The sequence below is a fragment of the Panthera tigris genome, chromosome A1 (genome assembly GCF_018350195.1).
Source record: "Panthera tigris isolate Pti1 chromosome A1, P.tigris_Pti1_mat1.1, whole genome shotgun sequence".
NCBI lineage: Eukaryota > Metazoa > Chordata > Mammalia > Carnivora > Felidae > Panthera > Panthera tigris.
In genome coordinates this window covers 104,565,039-104,581,958 of record NC_056660.1, presented here as the reverse complement: position 1 = coordinate 104,581,958, position 16,920 = coordinate 104,565,039, and the positions used below count along the sequence as shown (strand labels likewise).

The 16,920-nt window shown below is 41.3% G+C and overlaps 1 protein-coding gene across 3 annotated transcripts in view; it reads right to left on the bottom strand.

Annotated features, from left to right (window-relative positions):
- PRRC1 (proline rich coiled-coil 1) overlaps nt 1–13,064 on the bottom strand; it is a 36,817-nt gene extending 23,753 nt beyond the window's left edge. The window contains exons 1-6 of one of the 3 annotated variants that reach the window (XM_042983146.1): nt 12,728–12,927; nt 12,295–12,443; nt 7,831–7,953; nt 6,802–7,185; nt 4,533–4,693; nt 1,740–1,842 (exon numbers count right to left, since the gene is read on the bottom strand). In XM_042983146.1, coding sequence (XP_042839080.1) covers nt 1,740–1,842; nt 4,533–4,693; nt 6,802–7,185; nt 7,831–7,933 — 751 coding nt within the window. In that variant the 5' untranslated portion in view covers nt 7,934–7,953; nt 12,295–12,443; nt 12,728–12,927. The other 2 variants (XM_042983132.1, XM_042983136.1) reach the window with 2 other exon arrangements.
- Nucleotides 13,065–16,920: the final 3,856 nt, after the last annotated feature.

Here is a 16,920-nt window from a genome sequence, read left to right as displayed (position 1 = left end):
AGCTGAGTACTTTTCGATTAAACTTCAGCTCAAAAGGCTTCTCAGCCTTTTTTTGATGAGCAGTGCCACCTTTAATGACGACGAGGAAAGTAATTTTAAGAATTCAGGAAGCTAAATTGTGTTAAAATCCATTTCTAATATTCTTGTGCCTTCTTGATACAAATGAAACTGTAATGATTTCTAGAATATTTCCGTAAAAAATTTTTTTTTTGAATTTTGTTAGAATGGTCTTGCTTTCACTGTCACTAAAGAGTTGGCTTTTTCACATCAGTTTTACTGCTTTTTATAGTTAACTGATTAAGACTATATATTACGTTACGATATTTGCTGGGAGACAATTTATTTGATATTTTCCCCTGCAACCCGACCCCTTTCGTTTTCTGCCTTTTTCATGATGCCACGCAGACCACTGGCCTGAAGAAAAGCCCAGGATGTGAGTGCTGACTTGATTAGCTTTGTCACCTCAGGGCAGTCAATGAGCTTGTTTTTTCACGGAAAAACATTTGCCACCTCAGGGGGCTTGTTGTTATGGTAAAATAACTGCTTTCACAGTCTAACACAGTACCTGTTAAAATAGCAAGAGCTTCAAAGATACTAATTGCTTTCCTTCCCTCATTCAAAACATGAGCTTGCGAAGAATATATATGATGCATTAATTATGTCAAACTTGATTATTATGAATATGTGAAATCAGTATCTATGACAGGGTCCAATTTCTAAATCCTCTGGCAGTTACAAACACAAAGAACAATTCAGCTGATTTAATACTTGATTCAATTTTCTATTTCCAGAGAAGCAAAGTGGCTAAGTGTAAAAACAAATTGAACATGGGTTCAATCTAGCTCCACCAAATTGTATACGACCTACGATAATAATCTCTCCTAACCGAGATTCTTCATCTCCAACTTGAAGAAAATACTTACCCTGCAGAGGTCTTATGACAAGTACTGCCTGGCAGAGCAACCACTTAATAAAGGATACTTATTACAATTAGGTCCTGTCCTTTGACATTTACTAGCCAACCACCAAATATCAAGACTCCTGAAAGCTACTAACTTTTTCTTGCTACTCAAAATCTCTGTTCAAGTACCTGGAGCATGGCTCTGGCTTTTAAGTTGTTATCTTTAATAGAATTACTAATAATTGGTCACTGATCCTGCTAACGATTATGCTTGTTCACATTATTAGAACATGTACCTTCAAAATTAAACAGCATAGAACATGTATGTCTATGTCACCTGTCTGGAGAATTCTTGGTAATGGGGATTCAAAGGTGGTTAAAATAACTTCCCCAACAGACCTGGTAATCAGACATTATTAGTAAATAGATCAACTCCCTCTAAAAATATTCCCAGGGTAAGCACAATCACTTAATTAAAATAGATGAAGTGGAGAATTATCAAAACCAAATATAAACAAAGCATCATTTCAAACGTCAACAGTGAATAAAATACAATTCACACAAAACAATACCAACCACATTTACAATTAAAATACACTAACTGCAATTAAACTATACTATACCAATTCATATGGGTTTTACTCCTCCCAAAGCTGATTCTGTGGAGTTTTCAAAATGTATCTGTGACTAAGAAAAAGTTAAGATTGCCAACGCTAAGACTTATAATCAAGAACATAAGATCTCCAATGATTACAAGACTATGGGTCACAGTGAGTGGCTGACAAAGGCATATACTTTAAAACCATACAGCAGACGCAGCTCTATCTTAAGTACATACTGATATACGGAGCCATGCCAGGGTCCAACGTTGTAATCATACTTTCTACCGAATGTTTTGTTTTGTCAAGCACAGATTTCACCATGGGATTTCCGGCCACACCCTGCACAAGACAAATTAATATATAAATGCCCATTCTAAGTACAGAACACCTGACGGTGGAAGAAAAGTTTTTTGAAGTTTCTGATACATGGTAGACCTGTGATTTTGTAAAATGTAAGAAAAACATGGTTATAGCAATGTCAAATTGCCGTTAAGATTTCAAAATGCTTACCCTCACTTTCTCTTCTTATCGCAGACCCACAGCAGTCTACAGACCACACTGGCCTGTATATCCACATGTGTATGTATTCATTCATTTTGTGGATGTATATATTCATACGTATTCATTTTAGACACACACACACACACACACACACACACACGATCATTTCTCTGTATGTACATATTCTTATTGCATTTCATTTCCACTTATTTATATGAAAGACTATGCAAAACTTATCCATTAAGGTCCCAAATTTTACTGTAATGAGATGTCTCCATAAACTCATACTTGATTCCCTAACCAAAAAATAAAAATAGTAATGTTTCTCACCCTTATTCCCCACAAGTTACCTATTAATATGTATTACTCTGCTATGTTCTACTAACGTTTCTTTTTTCCTGCTTCTTGTTTGTTGCGTTCATCCCCAAATTCTCTCTTTTAACCCAGACCCATTCCTCTGAATTCTTACAACCACACTATTAAGCAGAAGGAACTAGGTCTGAGTATTCCCTTCTTATGCTATACCTCTCCCGTGGTAAGAGACTTCTAGGGAGAAGTGCCTCCTGAGATGGCATCTGACTAGCAGGCTTTTCCAATCTACCACTGAACTAACTGGAATCAGAAAAAAGTTGAGTTCATAACACATGCTATTAACAAAGGAAACTAGTAGTAATCCCTATATAAGGAAAAACCTTTAAAAAGTACAGAAGGATTTAAAAAAAAAAAAAGGAAGCTTAGAAAAATACCATCCCTGTGTAACATAAAGCTCAAATGTAGTAAATAAGTTAGCTACTTACCAATTTAAAAATATGTTTAATATATAATTAAATTGTAGCCAAACTCTCCACAGAATACTGGGAGAAACTCTGTCAGAGTGATTCCAAAATTCATTAAGAGAAATAAATGCAGAAGACTAGTAAAAAAAAATTCTTAAGAGAAACGTGCAAACTTATAAAATTAAATACTGATATATCACTGCAAAAGCAGGCACTTGGAAATGACCTTTCTATCTTACTCATCAATGAATATTCCTAATCTCCAAGAGCACAGAGTCAACTTTCAATAAATAATAGTATAATAATAAACAGAGTCAATAATAATCGAAATAGCGAGGTACTATTGCAGGGGCAGGCCAAACAGTGGAAGAGAAACAAGTCCAAAAAATGACATTAACACACAGTTGCGTAATTAAAATAAAGATGACATATCAAAACACTGGGATACGATGTTGCCAGAGTCGAGTAAGTGGTCAGAAAAAAATTAAGTTTGACTTCTACTTCATGTAATAAAGTATCAGCAACAATAAACTGGTGGGTATAAAAAAAATGAAACCATAAAAGAATTAGAAGAAATCACAGAAAAACATTCGTGATATAATGTGGTGGTAAAAGGTCATTTTTAACATTAAAAAAATAAAAAAAACATAACACTGATATGAAGAACTTCTGCAAATTTAGATTTTGTGTCAAAAAAGGGTAATATAATTTAAATGTATATAAAAATAGAGAAAACTGCAACATATGATGGCATATAATAAAACATTCTTACTACATTAGGAGCTCTTATGAATTTTTGTTCAGAGACGAAAAATCATACCAATTCAAAAATGGGCAAAGAAAAGGACTAGAGACTTAAGAAAAAAAAAAACGATGGCAAAAAAAATCACATGAAAAAAATGTTCAAATCTGGTAACGAAGAAATGCAAATTAAAACAAGGTATGTTTTTTGTTTATCAAATCAGAAAAAGTTGTATTTCAAATTCATAATCAGTGCTGACAAACGAAAAATGCTGGGACAGTCAGCCATTCACTCTGTTCACTCTGACATTCATCAGAAATTAACCTCAACAAAACAGAGATGAGCACTAAGATCTGCCTACAAGCATGCTCATCGCAGCTGTATTATAAGAATTACAATTGAGAATACTAAAGTCCATTAGCAAAATATGGGAAATAGGGGCGCCTGGGTGGCTCAGTCGGTTAAGCGTCCGACTTTGGCTCAGGTCATGATCTCGCGGTCCATGAATTCAAGCCCCGCGTCGGGCTCTGTGCTGACAGCTCAGAGCCCGGAGCCCGTTTCAGATTCTGTGTCTCCCTCTCTCTCTGACCCTCCCCTGTTCATGCTCTGTCTCTGTCTCAAAAATAAATAAATGTTAAAAAAAAAATTTTTTTTAATAAAAATATGGGAAATAAATGCCACGGCATGAAGGGCAAAGCAGCCATAAAGAAAATTTCTGAAGAATATTTATGGCTTGGAAGATGTTCCTGATATGTGCTACATAAGGACAAACGAGACACAAAATAGTGTCCACGTGTCACTACCCCATTTTGACTTTAATTTTAGAAAAGATCTACGCAGATAAGCACATAAAAAGGATTGAGAGAAACTATAAAAAATTGGTCACAAGACTAAAAAGAATTTTTACTTTTCCTTATATCATTTTGTTCTTTAAAAATTATTTTAACGGCCATCTAATAATTTTAGAATGAAAAAGCTCAGCCTAGTTTTTCAACTAAATGCCCCTTTACCTTAATAAAACCCCAGAGTCCGCCAGCAGATGCTTCATCCTGACCTCTACCAACTCTGGGATCTTCTTGTTCCTCTGGAAAAGTAATGGCTGATGTGGTTCCAGGTCCCTGTGCCAGAGATGACAAACTGGCTTGCTGAGTAATGGGAGTCGGCAAAATACCTAGTAAATGGCAAAAATTTCTAATATGTGTAATTTATTTCATAAACTATTTCCTGTAAAAAGATGTATGAGATGAGTAGCTCAAAACAGTTTCAATAACGTGAATATATACTCAGGCATTTCTTTTTTTTTTTTTTTTAATTTTTATTTATTTTTGAGAGAGACAGAATGAACCAGGGAGGGGCAGAGACAGAAAGGGGGCAGGGGACAGAGGATGGGAAGCAGGTTCTGCAGTCAGCATGGAGACTCAGGTGGGGCTTGAACTCACAAACCACGAGATCATAACCTGAGCCAAAGTCCGACACTTAACGAATTGAGCCACCAAGGCACCCCTATACTCAGGCATTTCAGGACTGAGTTATATACTCCAAGAATCACCTAAATCTTTATAAAATACAAATGGAACAAGATTCCAAAGAACAAATTTCTTTCCCTTTCTGTAGACATTTTTATGAAGTGTCCCGAAAATGGACCAAATGTATATCAAAAAGTACTTCCTATTGGCCCTATTTAGCACTTGGATGTGGGCAGCTATAATTCCAGTCCCTTTAATGCATAAAATTAATTGATGTGAGCACCCAAGCGTATCATATAAAAGAGTAGGACAATGAGTACATATTCCATGTGCTCTACTTGAACTCAAAATAGAAAATTCACACATTCATGGACATAAGTATTATACTGTACTAAAAATTCTGTTTGTAAAGGTAGATAAGCAGAAACCTTGGTAATAAAAATCACAAAAAAGAAGCTTCTTTTTGTAAAAGGAGAAGCAACAAGCAGAAGATGACAAGGCTGAAGTTTGGATACTGGCTTTCAAAAACCATTCGGGGAAGACAAAAAAGTAGGTATAACCAACTTAGAAAAGGAAAATGGCCCAACACCACAAACTTCAGGTATACATGAGCTTTTATTTGGTTCTCAATTTTTACCTGGCTAAATAAAACTATTTCCTGAACCATTCTGCCCATATAACCTTTCAAGTAAAGCTTTAAGAAACTCTCGAATTTCACCCTGGTATTTCTCTGTAAGAGAAACTGCACTTCATATACTAAACGTGTACATTTTACAACATATTAACTTTAGCATTTACTAAGTTAACAACAGCTTTATTTCGATAGTTTAAATGTCATTGGGGCACCTGGGTGGCTCAGTTAGTTGGGCATCCGACTTCAGCTCAGGTCATGATCTCACGGTTCGTGGGTTAGAGCCCCGCGTCCAGCTCTGTGCTGGTGGCTAGGAGCCTGGAGCCTGCTTCAGATTCTGTGTCTCCCTCTCACTCTGTCCCTCCCTGCTCATGCTCTGTGTCTCTCTCAAAGATAAATAAACATTAAAAAAAATTTTTTAAAGAAAAAAAATGTCAAAACATGAGAACATTCCAGAGCTTAAAGAAAGGAGCTAAAAATAATGCAGCAAGAAACAACAAAGTTAAAAAAAAAAAAGTAATACAGAGACAGTGCTGAGGAGAAAGTGAAATGGTACAACTGCTTTGGAAAAGTCTAGCATCTTCTCAAAGCCAGCAATCCCGTGCCTAGGTATATACCCAAGAGACATGAAAACATGTCCTCATGAAAACCTGTACACCAATGTTCATAAAAGCAGTATGCGTAACACCAAAAAGTAGAAACAAAACAAAGTTCATCAACTGATGAAATAAAATGTGGAAGGAATATCCATACGACAAACAACAGAGTACAGAAACATGCTACATATGCTAAGTGAAAGAATCCTGTCACAAAAGCCACACACTGCATGATTCTATTTATATGAAATGTCCAAAATAGGCAAATTCGTAGAGACAGAAGGCAGATGAATGCTTCCTTCGGGCTGTGAACGTTGGGAGCAAGTCAGGAGTGACTGCTAATAGCAATGGGGCTTCTTTTCAGGGGGGGAGGGGGCGGTGTGATTAAAAGGTTCTAAAACTGATGATGGCGATGGTTGCAGGACTCAGTAAAAACTCTGACAACCACTGAATTGTATATTTTAAAGGGGTGAATTATATGGTATGTAAGTTATTTCTCAATAGAACAGTTATTAAAACACAACAACCACACACTTAAACATTACCTACAGCCATTTAATTCAAAGTATCAGTAAGAGAGGATTACCTGTGACGGGAGGTGCAGAGAACGACGGCATCAGGGGTGTCTGGGGAGCTCTTCCCGCATGTCCCCTTGTAATGTCATAAGCCGCCCCAACAGAAAACCCCGATGTGGGAGGACCAGAAGAGGGTGCAGATAAGAGCGTGTTTGGGGCAGAAGATGGAGGAGGGAAGTGGGACAGAGGAGGGCTAGTGAAGGCGGCAGCAGGTGCTGGCGAACCCGGAGGTGGCACGGAGGCAGCAAGCGCTGGGACAGAAGGGACGGGTGAAGGCGGCACCAAGGGTGCAGAGGGCCTCACGGGAGGGACGGGCGGCTGGGGGGTGGCATACACGTGCGGCGGCAAGGGTTGTATGGAGGACACATTTGGAGAAGAAAAAGAACCGGTTGCAGCTAAAAAAACAGGTGGGGAGGGGAAAAAAAACAGAAGACTGAAAATGCTTTCGCTTGATTTTCAAAGTATCTTATCACATTTTTCTTGCAAAATCTAACACATTAACAAGCCATAACTGAGTATTTAAAATGTACAATTTGAATTACACAACAAATATGACTGAGTGCAAATGACTTTCAGCTCCCTTACGTAAAAGAGGCAGCCGCATATAATTAAGTTACAGTCCCATTCATAAGCAGATCTTTGTGTTTTCATTCATTTTGGATGTATTTTTAATAAAATAGAGCTGTTTTTCACCACTGCTAACTTCAGCATAAAAACCTACATACTGGCTCAAAAATTTTGGCCAGAAAGTTAATCATCAAACCCACAGAACATGAGACAAAACCAATACGTGCTTCTTAGGATATTTTTATCATAAGAAGATGATTTAATATAGTCAGTGTAAATACAAAGAACAAAACTTGACCCAAAGCAAAACATTAACGTTTTCTACCTGCGGGCTTAAATAAGAAAGTCTCCTTCCTTTCATCCTGGCAAAGATCACAAGAGTTGTAAACATGTAGTCTTCTAATTGACTCTGAGAAAAGTTAAGTGTCTTCACCGCCCTCCAGACACACTAGACACTCGACAGCTTCATGTACCTGAAGGAAGGGGGGTTGAAGACACAGCAGCCGCAGCTGGTCCTGCAGGATGTGGAGGAGGAGTCCCGGGCGGGGTGGTCTCTATTCCGCTCTCTTCCATCATTTTTCTTCAGTTACGGTTTACTGTAAAGATATAAAATTGTAGTAAATATTACACGGTAATCAAGTGTACTTCTAGAGAATAATTTTAGAAAATAATCATCAAGAGACAGAGATCTGTCTTTGCTATTTATAATGCCATTTATTTCTACATAAAGGATCTGTCAAAATTCCCAGGAAAACAGTCTGTGCTTATGTTTAACACTCACATAATAAGGGACATTTTCATATACTATACTTTGTAATTAGGAAATAATTTGATGTTAACTACCCAAAAACTTCAAACAGTAAATTACTACTTTTCTATCACATGAATGTATGTAAGTCTTATATCTAGATTCCAGTCACTGTTACATTTAAATTAAAAATGAATTTTTTAAGCATTAAGTATTACTCAGTATTTTTTGAGGGGGAGGGGACAGAATCTTAAGCAGGCTCACACCTAGCCTGGAGCCTGACACAGGGCTCATTCCCACTACCCTGAGATCATGACCTGAGCTGAAATCGAGAGTTGGACACTTAACCGACTGAGCCACCCAGGTGCTCCTATTATTAAATATTCTTAACATTACTTCTCTCCCCATAATGTATTATGTGGGCTATTTCTGTTAACATGAAAATAAAACTGAAATGTGCTCCATTCCCAGTATCTCTAGTTCACATCTTAAGTCATCTTTAGTAACTGTGAAATGATATGTTTCACGTACTGGAAACATTAACTTCAGCAAAAATGTTATACAGTAACTAAAGAGCAGGTCTGGGGCACCTGGGTGGCTCAGGCAGTTAGGCTGTCCGGCTTCGGCTCAGGTCATGATCTCATGGCTTGTGAGTTTGAGCCCCGCGTCGGGTTCTGTGCTGACAGCTCAGAGCCTGGAGCCTCTTCAGGTTCTGTGTCTTTCTCTCTCTCTCTGCCCCTCCCCTGCTCACACTCTGTCTCTCTCTGTCTCTCAAAAATAAATAAACATTTTTTTTTTTTTAAAAGCAGGTCCTAAGATAATAATGAAGTACAAAATATGGGAAAACTTCCTTAAAAATGACAAACTTCCAAGCTTGTCTCAAATATAAAATCAAAACTTCCAAATAAAACTTCAGAATTTGCTTTTGATGTTTCTATTCATTTAACAAATACTCAGTGAAAGTCAACTGTTTGCCAAGCACTGTACTGGTGCCTGTGGACATACAATGTATGCAGAAACAAACAGGATACATACAGTCCAGTAGGAGAGACAATAAAATAATACCACCCATGTGCAATGAACTGAATTATGTGCTCCATGGGTAAAAACACAGTCTTGAGAGGAATATGATTCTGAGTTGAAAGGGAGGAAAGACAATCACATATAAGCAGAGATCTGAAAGATATATAGAATTAAGCAAGGGAAAAGAACTAAGGAGAGCAGATTCCAGACAAAGTGAAAATACAGGAGGTAAACAAGCCCTGTAAGGGAGGGGGACAAGACAAGTTCAAGAAAATCCATGTGCACCGAACAGAAAAGAAGAATGAAGACTGGAGACACAGGCAACAGCCCACACCGGGGTGAACCTTATACACCAGGTCAAGGAGTTGGGGTTTTTAAGAACAGAAAATCATCGTACAGCATTCAAGCTGGAGATGAAATCTCTGTCTTCTGTTTTAACTTTTTAAAAGAAGTTTTAGAGGCACCTGGGTGGCTCCAGAGGTTAATCGGCAACTTCGGCTCAGGTCATGACCACAAGGCTTGTGGGTTCGAGCCCCACACTGGGCTCTGTGGTCACAGCTCAGAGCCTGGATCTGCTTTGAATTCTGTGTCTCCCTCTCTCTCTCTCAAAAATAAATAAGCCTTAAAAAAATTTTTTTAATCAGATTCAAAGAAAGATGCAAAATAGACCAGAGTTCTTAGACTACCCTACACTCAGCTTCTCCAGCAACAGCATCCTAACTGTGGTACAGTGATTAAACCCAGAAAATTAACATTGGTTCAATACTAGTAACTATAGATTTTATTTGCATTTTCACCTGTGTGTATGTTTGTGTGTGTAGTTCTATGAAGTTTCATCATCTGCAAAGACTCATGTAACCAACACCACAATCAGGTTACAGAACTGTTCTATTACCCTAAAGAAACTCCCTCAGAGTGTTCCTTTGTCGCATCCACCCACTAACCATAAGCCGTGGCAACCGACTGTTCTCTATCATTTTCTCATTTCATGAAATGTTACCTAAATAGAATCATACAGCATACATTTTGAGATCAGCCCTTTTTTTTTTTTTTTACTCAGCATAATGCTCTGGAGATCTATCCAAGTTGTTGGCTCTATCACTAGGTAGGTTTTTTTAACTGCTGAACAGTATTCCATTTTATAGATGTGCCACAGTTTAGCTACTGGTCTGCTGAAGGATGTATTTAAAGCTAATTCCAGCTTTTGCCGATTCATATTTGTGTCCTAAGTATGAAAACATTCCTTTGACCACAGTATGCAGAAAGGGACAGGGGACAGTCAGAGTAAATGCAGAGAGACTATTAAGAAGGATAGAAGTGGTTCATATAAAACTGGTAACACTCTAGACAAGTGGCTCTCACATGCAGGAGGAAAAGAGGATAATCCTGCCTCTCACAGTCATTTGCCAACGTCTGAAGACCTTTGTGGTTGTCAGAACTAGAGGGACTACTATCATCTAGTAGGTCACGGCTAGAGATACCACTAAAGATCCTACAATGCACAAGACAGCCCTCACAAGAAAGAATTATCCAGCCCCAAATTGCAAAAGTGCCAAAGGTGAGAAGCTCTGGCCTAGACACATGTGATGATACGGGAGATGGAGGAGAGTGGGTCGACTGAAGAACTGGATATGGGGCAGTGGCAGGAAGAGGCATGACTTGCACAACTGCACAGATGTCTACACCATTCACGAAGACAGGGATACAGGAAGAGGTCAAGGTATTTGTATGACGTCTTCTTTCTTGGGAAGGGGGCATTGTGCAGTCTTTAATACTGGACACGTCGAGTTTCAGCTCCTTGAAACACCCAAATAGAGACATGTGACTTGCTCTGCGGTTTCAAAGTAAGTGGGGGTGGGGATGTCTTCAGTTTACTGATAGCCTCTAAAGTCATGTTCTGGAATGAGGTTACCTAAGAGAATACCATGAAAAGAGAAGATGACCCCGTCAATCCTTGAAAAATAGTCTGTCAGAAAGAAGATGAGCTTACTGAGAAGAGGGAGATGACCAAAAAGAAGAAAACCAGGAGACCATAGTGTCCAAAAGCTAAAGAAGAGTTTCAAGGTGGGAACAGGCAGCAATATCAAATGCTGCGGAAATGCCAAATACGATGACTGATGTCTGAAAAATTCAATGGCTTGCCCAAACTAAGATATGAACACAGTGACAGCGATTTCCATGCAGAGTGGGGCTAGAAGGCAATTTCAACCACAATGAGTAGACAGTGAGGCAGAAATACACACTTTCAAAAAGTATGGTTGTGAACCTACAGGAAACATCTATGTCATTAAGAAGGAACGGGGATCAGGGAGGCAAAATCCTTTCATTCAGTACCTATACACCTAAGGGCAATAAACTCGAACACAAATGGCCTTCTGGGGACTTTATGACTCCCTGCGAAAGCTACCTCTTTTCATCTCCCCATTTTCTGTTGGTCATTCAGTCTCCTCCTACAGGTGCTGCCAAATGCTTACACTGGCTGGTGGAAGTCAGGTTTAAAGATAATCTTGATCCATAAAACTAACGAATGTGTTGGCAAAATGACCTATGCAATGAAAACAATCTATAACCTGCAACAAAAGGTCAATTTTTTTCAGTCTTTAAAAGATACCCTATTTAACAAACAGCTTAATGACAATACTGGATAAATGCTGTGTGCATAAACATGAACCCTTCTAAAGAAAAGCTATCGTGACAACAGTGAAATGTCAAAGTTGATAAAGGTTTTAGTGCAGAAGTCTCAGCGTAAGAAGTATTATTAATGTATTAACATTAAAGAAAGTGATGAAAATGGCTTAGAAAAATTGAGCCCTCAGGCTTTGGCCAGACCCTCCTCTTCCAATTTGCTTCCCATCAGAGTTTTCTGTTAAAAAGTGAATGCCTACTTATTAGAATACAATAAAAGAAATGGAATAATGCAGCTTTGATGATAAAAGCATTAAAAGCCATTACTGATGTTTTACTAGTGCAAAAGACGGTCTCCACTAACAGACAAAACAGTGCCAAAGCAGGATGTGAGTTTTGCCTTTGCATCCTCAGTTGTGAGGCCAAAGTAAACTTCCATAAACGTTAAGTGAATGAAATAATGGCCGTACAGGAGAAAGGCTGGAATGCCAAAATGTGTCACTTTCGCGGGAATGTACACGGTGCCTCTCAAAGTACCTACTTTGAAATGCAGAAAAGGATATATCACTCGGCCAATCTAGAAGAGGAGCTTTCCTGCAAACTTGCCTAAAGACTTGGCTCCAGGGAGAAACAAAGAGACAGCAGAAGGCAAACACCCTCTGGAAAGGGGCTCGGCCCGACTGGAGAAACCTAGGGAAAACAAGCTGCTTTACAAGGGCGGGCCCGGGGTGTGCACCCCAGAGCCGAGAGAAGGCCGAAGCTGCCGAAATCCTGTTCCTGGAGGCAGCGGCCTCCCCGCAGGCTCTGCCACGTCTCCAGGCTGGGCTGGGCCGGCCTAAGGTCAGCGGGCGCCTGCCGCCGGTCCCGCTCCCACATTCAGCGCTCTGGAAGGCGGAGCCAAACGGCCAGGGGCGCCAGTCTGGGTCGGCGCCCCGGAGCGCAGGGCCGGCACAAGACCCACAACCCGCACTCACAGGGCTGAGCGCGGCAGGGACTGCTGGCCTGGCGAAGCACGCTCGCACAGTTTACGCCCGGACTCCACGACAGCAGGGCTCCGACGCGACCCTAACCATCTCCGGGCGCCGGCCGGCCCGCCCACCCGGCAGGGACTGCGCTCGTAGGCGCCCGCATCCCATCCCGCCGCCCGCAAGCACCCGCGTCGCTACCAGGCTGACGCTCACCTGGGGGGGCCCGACAGAGCGTCTGCGTGGCAGTTGAAAAGCGCGGGACGTGGAGTTCGGGGTGCTAAGAGTAAAGCTCGGAGAAGACCACGAAGACGCCGGCAGGCGTTCAGCGCCGCGCGTCCCCGCCTCCAAGATGGCCACCGGAGGCGCACGCCCCTGCGGCTGCCACGTCGACCGCGCGTCGCCCCGCCCCGCGCGTCGCCCCGCCCCGTCCGCTGGGAGCGGGGGTCTCTCCTCGCCCCGCCCCGCCCCCCGCCCGCCCAGCCCGAGGACGCTAGTCAAACCAGTCTGAGTACCTCCGACCTAAGGTGCTGCTGCCGGCGGGGTCTCGGCGCATTCCCCCCAGAAACGTTCTTCCGTAGCACGGTCATGCTTTCCACTCCACATCCCCGCACCCGAGAACTGCAACCCCGTTACCAGGTGTAGCTCCCTTTATCCTGTGCCGTGGCTGCCCACGGGATGGAGATGAGCCAGCCAAGGTCGTCTAGTCCAGCCCCCACCTGCAAGCAGGACCCCGCTTCACAAATGGGGGACTTGCATATTTACAAAGATTTCCAGATAACAGCAGTGGCTTGCATCCTGAGAAAGAGACAGCGGGCGGGTAAAAGGTAGCAGCTACTGTTACATTTTCCTCAACCACAGTACGTGTACATTATTTTTTCTTTTTAATTGAAAAACCAAACACAAAGATTATCAACCTTCTTAACCTTATGTGCCTCACTTAAAACAATACTTGAAACAGTTTTGACTCCATAATGTACATTAAATAAATAAGCGAATGGCGTGCAATGGAGGAAAATAAGGGATTTGAAATCACAAGTCTGGGTTTGAGGCTGAGACTATCCTAATGCCAGTGGTGCAGCTATGTCCTTGTACAGGTCGCTCAGCCTCTTCCCGTCTCCCTATTTCCATCTGTAAGCTGAGAATAGTATCATAGCTGAGAATAGTATCATCTGTCATCTCTAAGTCAGGCAGGTAACAGTCCAAATGGGATGTATGAAAGCACTTCTTAAACTGTGTCGTGTTGAACACATGAATATTTGTTTTTGCTGTTTCCAGATTCCTTTAGGAACCTAGAGATTTCACATTAATAGATCTCTTGGACTTGACAGTCATGAGCACTCTAAAATGCCTCACTAAAAAGTTAATGGTATTTAACTATGCCCAAACTTTAGATCATGCCTTGCCACTACAATGGGTTGTTCCTTTTGGTGGTGACTCTTGTCCCACCCATAGAGAATGGGTGTAGGTAGGTATCCAGGTTACTCTTCCAAAAGTGCTGTTTGGGGTGGGGCTGAAAGTAGTTACCATCTCCAACCTGTTTGGCTGAAACCCTTAACAGCTATAAGGTTTGTTGGCTTCTTCATTCATTCAACAAATATTCATTACTGGCTGCAACGTACTGCACATGAATGCTAGAAATATAGAACAAGACAGACAAGGTCCTGACACTTCATTTTCACAGCAGACAGAGGCTATGAACAGGAAAATACACTGTTTGTAATGAGCACTTTGAAGAAAATCAATAAAGCGGTAAGTTACAGACAGTAATTGGTCACTTTGGATAGGGTGAATGAGCAAGGCTTCTCTGAGGAGGTTTGAACAGAGACCTGTAAGGAAGCAGGCCTGTGGTTGTCTGGATGGAAGGAAGGGCACACAAAGGCTCTAAGAGAGGGTGCTTAGCACCTTTCCAGAACAACAAGGAAACTGGGACTGGGGGGTAAGAAATGAGGTCAGAGAGATAGGAGGGCTAGATCATATCTAGGCTTGCAGGCCCTGTAAAGACTTTTGGGTTCTATTATGAGAGAAATGAGGAGTGGAAGGTTTTGAGCACAGGACTCAGAAGATTTGACTTCAGGGTGAAATCACTCTCTGATTGCTGTCATTGTAGGGGCACAAGGACTAACACGGGGTTGCCAATAACAGCACGTGAGTTGACCTCTATCTCTAATTGGGCAGGAAGAGGTGATACTTGGTCTAGGTATATTTTGAAGGTTGACTACCGATGGATTGAATGTGAGCTGTTACCAGTTTCCTAGGACTGCCCAACAAATCACCACAACTGGTTAGATAAACAACAAACATTTTTTCTCTTCCAGTTCTAGAGGACAGAAGTCTAAACTCAAGGGTCAGCAGGGACCCTCCAAAGGCTCCTGGCGAGAATCCTTCCATGCGTGTCTAGCTTCTGCTCGATCCAGTTGCTCCTTGACTTGTACCAGTGCAACGTCCATCTCTACTTACCTTTGTATGTCCTTCTCCCTAGTGTCTCTGTGTCTCAAACCTCCCTCTGCCTTTCCTTAAGCATACCTACCATTGCACTGAGGGCCCATCCTAAATCCAGAGTGATCTCATCTCGATTTCCTTAGGGGTCTACACCCAATTCCCAAATAAGCTCCCATTCACAAGTTCCCGGTAGACATATCTTTTGGGGAGGCCACTATTCAGCTCACTACATGGGCCATGACAGACAGGAATCAACCGAGTAAGATTATGACCTTGAATTGCATTTAAAACATTTTATGTTTTACTTTCTGCTTTCCAATGAAACTTCAAAAGAATGTGTGACAGGTAAGATTACTGTTCCAATACTAGAAGACTTTGAAAATTGTGTGTAGAACTGGAATTGAAACCCAGAATTCTTTACCCCGACTGCAGGCCTGCTTTTGGGTGGTAATAAAATGTGTTCCTAGATAGAGGGCAATGAGGGGCATTGACAGAAAATTGCTGCCTAATGACAGAGCAAAGATCTGCTTAGTTTGTTTAGTTATTACTAACAGATCTCACCAAGTTTTTTCCTTCTAGGAAGTCTCTCATAAATAAAGTCCAGAGGCGCCTGGGTGGCTCAGTAGGTTAAGCGTCGGACTTCAGCTCAGGTCATGATCTCACTGTTGGTGGGTTCCAGTCCCATGTCAAGCTCTGCACTGACAGCTCAGAGCCTGGAGCCTGCTTCGGATTCTGTGTCTCCCTCTCTCTCTGCCATTCCCCAACTCACACTCTGTCTCTGTCTCTTGAAAATAAATAAATGTTAACAAAAATTTTTTTTTAAATAAGAGAGTTCATTTTTCAGCCATAATGAGAGATACCATGTTAGAGTGGAAATTTGATTTTATCACCCCCAGGCAAACGGAACTATTTCCCACACGAGTTGAAGTTTTTTAGCTCACTTCAGAGTCTACGCTTAAATATTCTTAAAACAGTCTATAAAATGTATAATATTCATATGGATATTAAACCATGTAGTTTGGTTTTATTTTTTTATCATTTATTATTTTTGAGAGACAGAAAGAGTGCAAGCAGGGGAGGGACAGAGAGAGAGAGAGAGAGAGAGAGAGGGAGAGAGAAAGTCAATGCAGGCTCCAGGCTCTGAGCTGTCAGCATAGAGCCTGACATGGGGCTCAAACCCACGAACTGTGAGATCATGACCTGAGCCAAAGTCTGATGCTTACCTGACTGAGCCACCCAGGTGCCTCTAAAGCCTGTATTTTGAGGTAGGAAGGAGAAGAGGCTGGAAATCTGGGCATCTGCAGCATGACCAGGAATAAAGGCAGAACTGAACCTGGTCAGAGATACCATGGGCTGGGCTGAGAAAATGCTCCACGAGGTCCACATACACAAAAGACACATTAGCAGATACATCAAGGCTACCAGCCAACACATAGGGACCAGGGGCCCACAGCCAGGCAAACAGGATCTAGAAGTTTCCTAGGAAGGAGAAGTGTTGATCCAAACATTGCATGGGAAATGCTTGTACTGAACGATTATGCATGGTTGCTCTGGAATTCAAGTTTAGGAGTTAAGCAAGGTATGACTTAGAGTCCACAAGGCAATGTGGTATAGATTGAGACAGAGTTCTTGGTATAGACAACCTGGATTTGAATCCTTGCTCCAGCACCTGCTATGTCAACAACTAGCCCTGGGCATGTCACTTAAGCCCTGCCTTGATTTCTTCACCCATGAAATGAGAATATATTAATACCTACCTC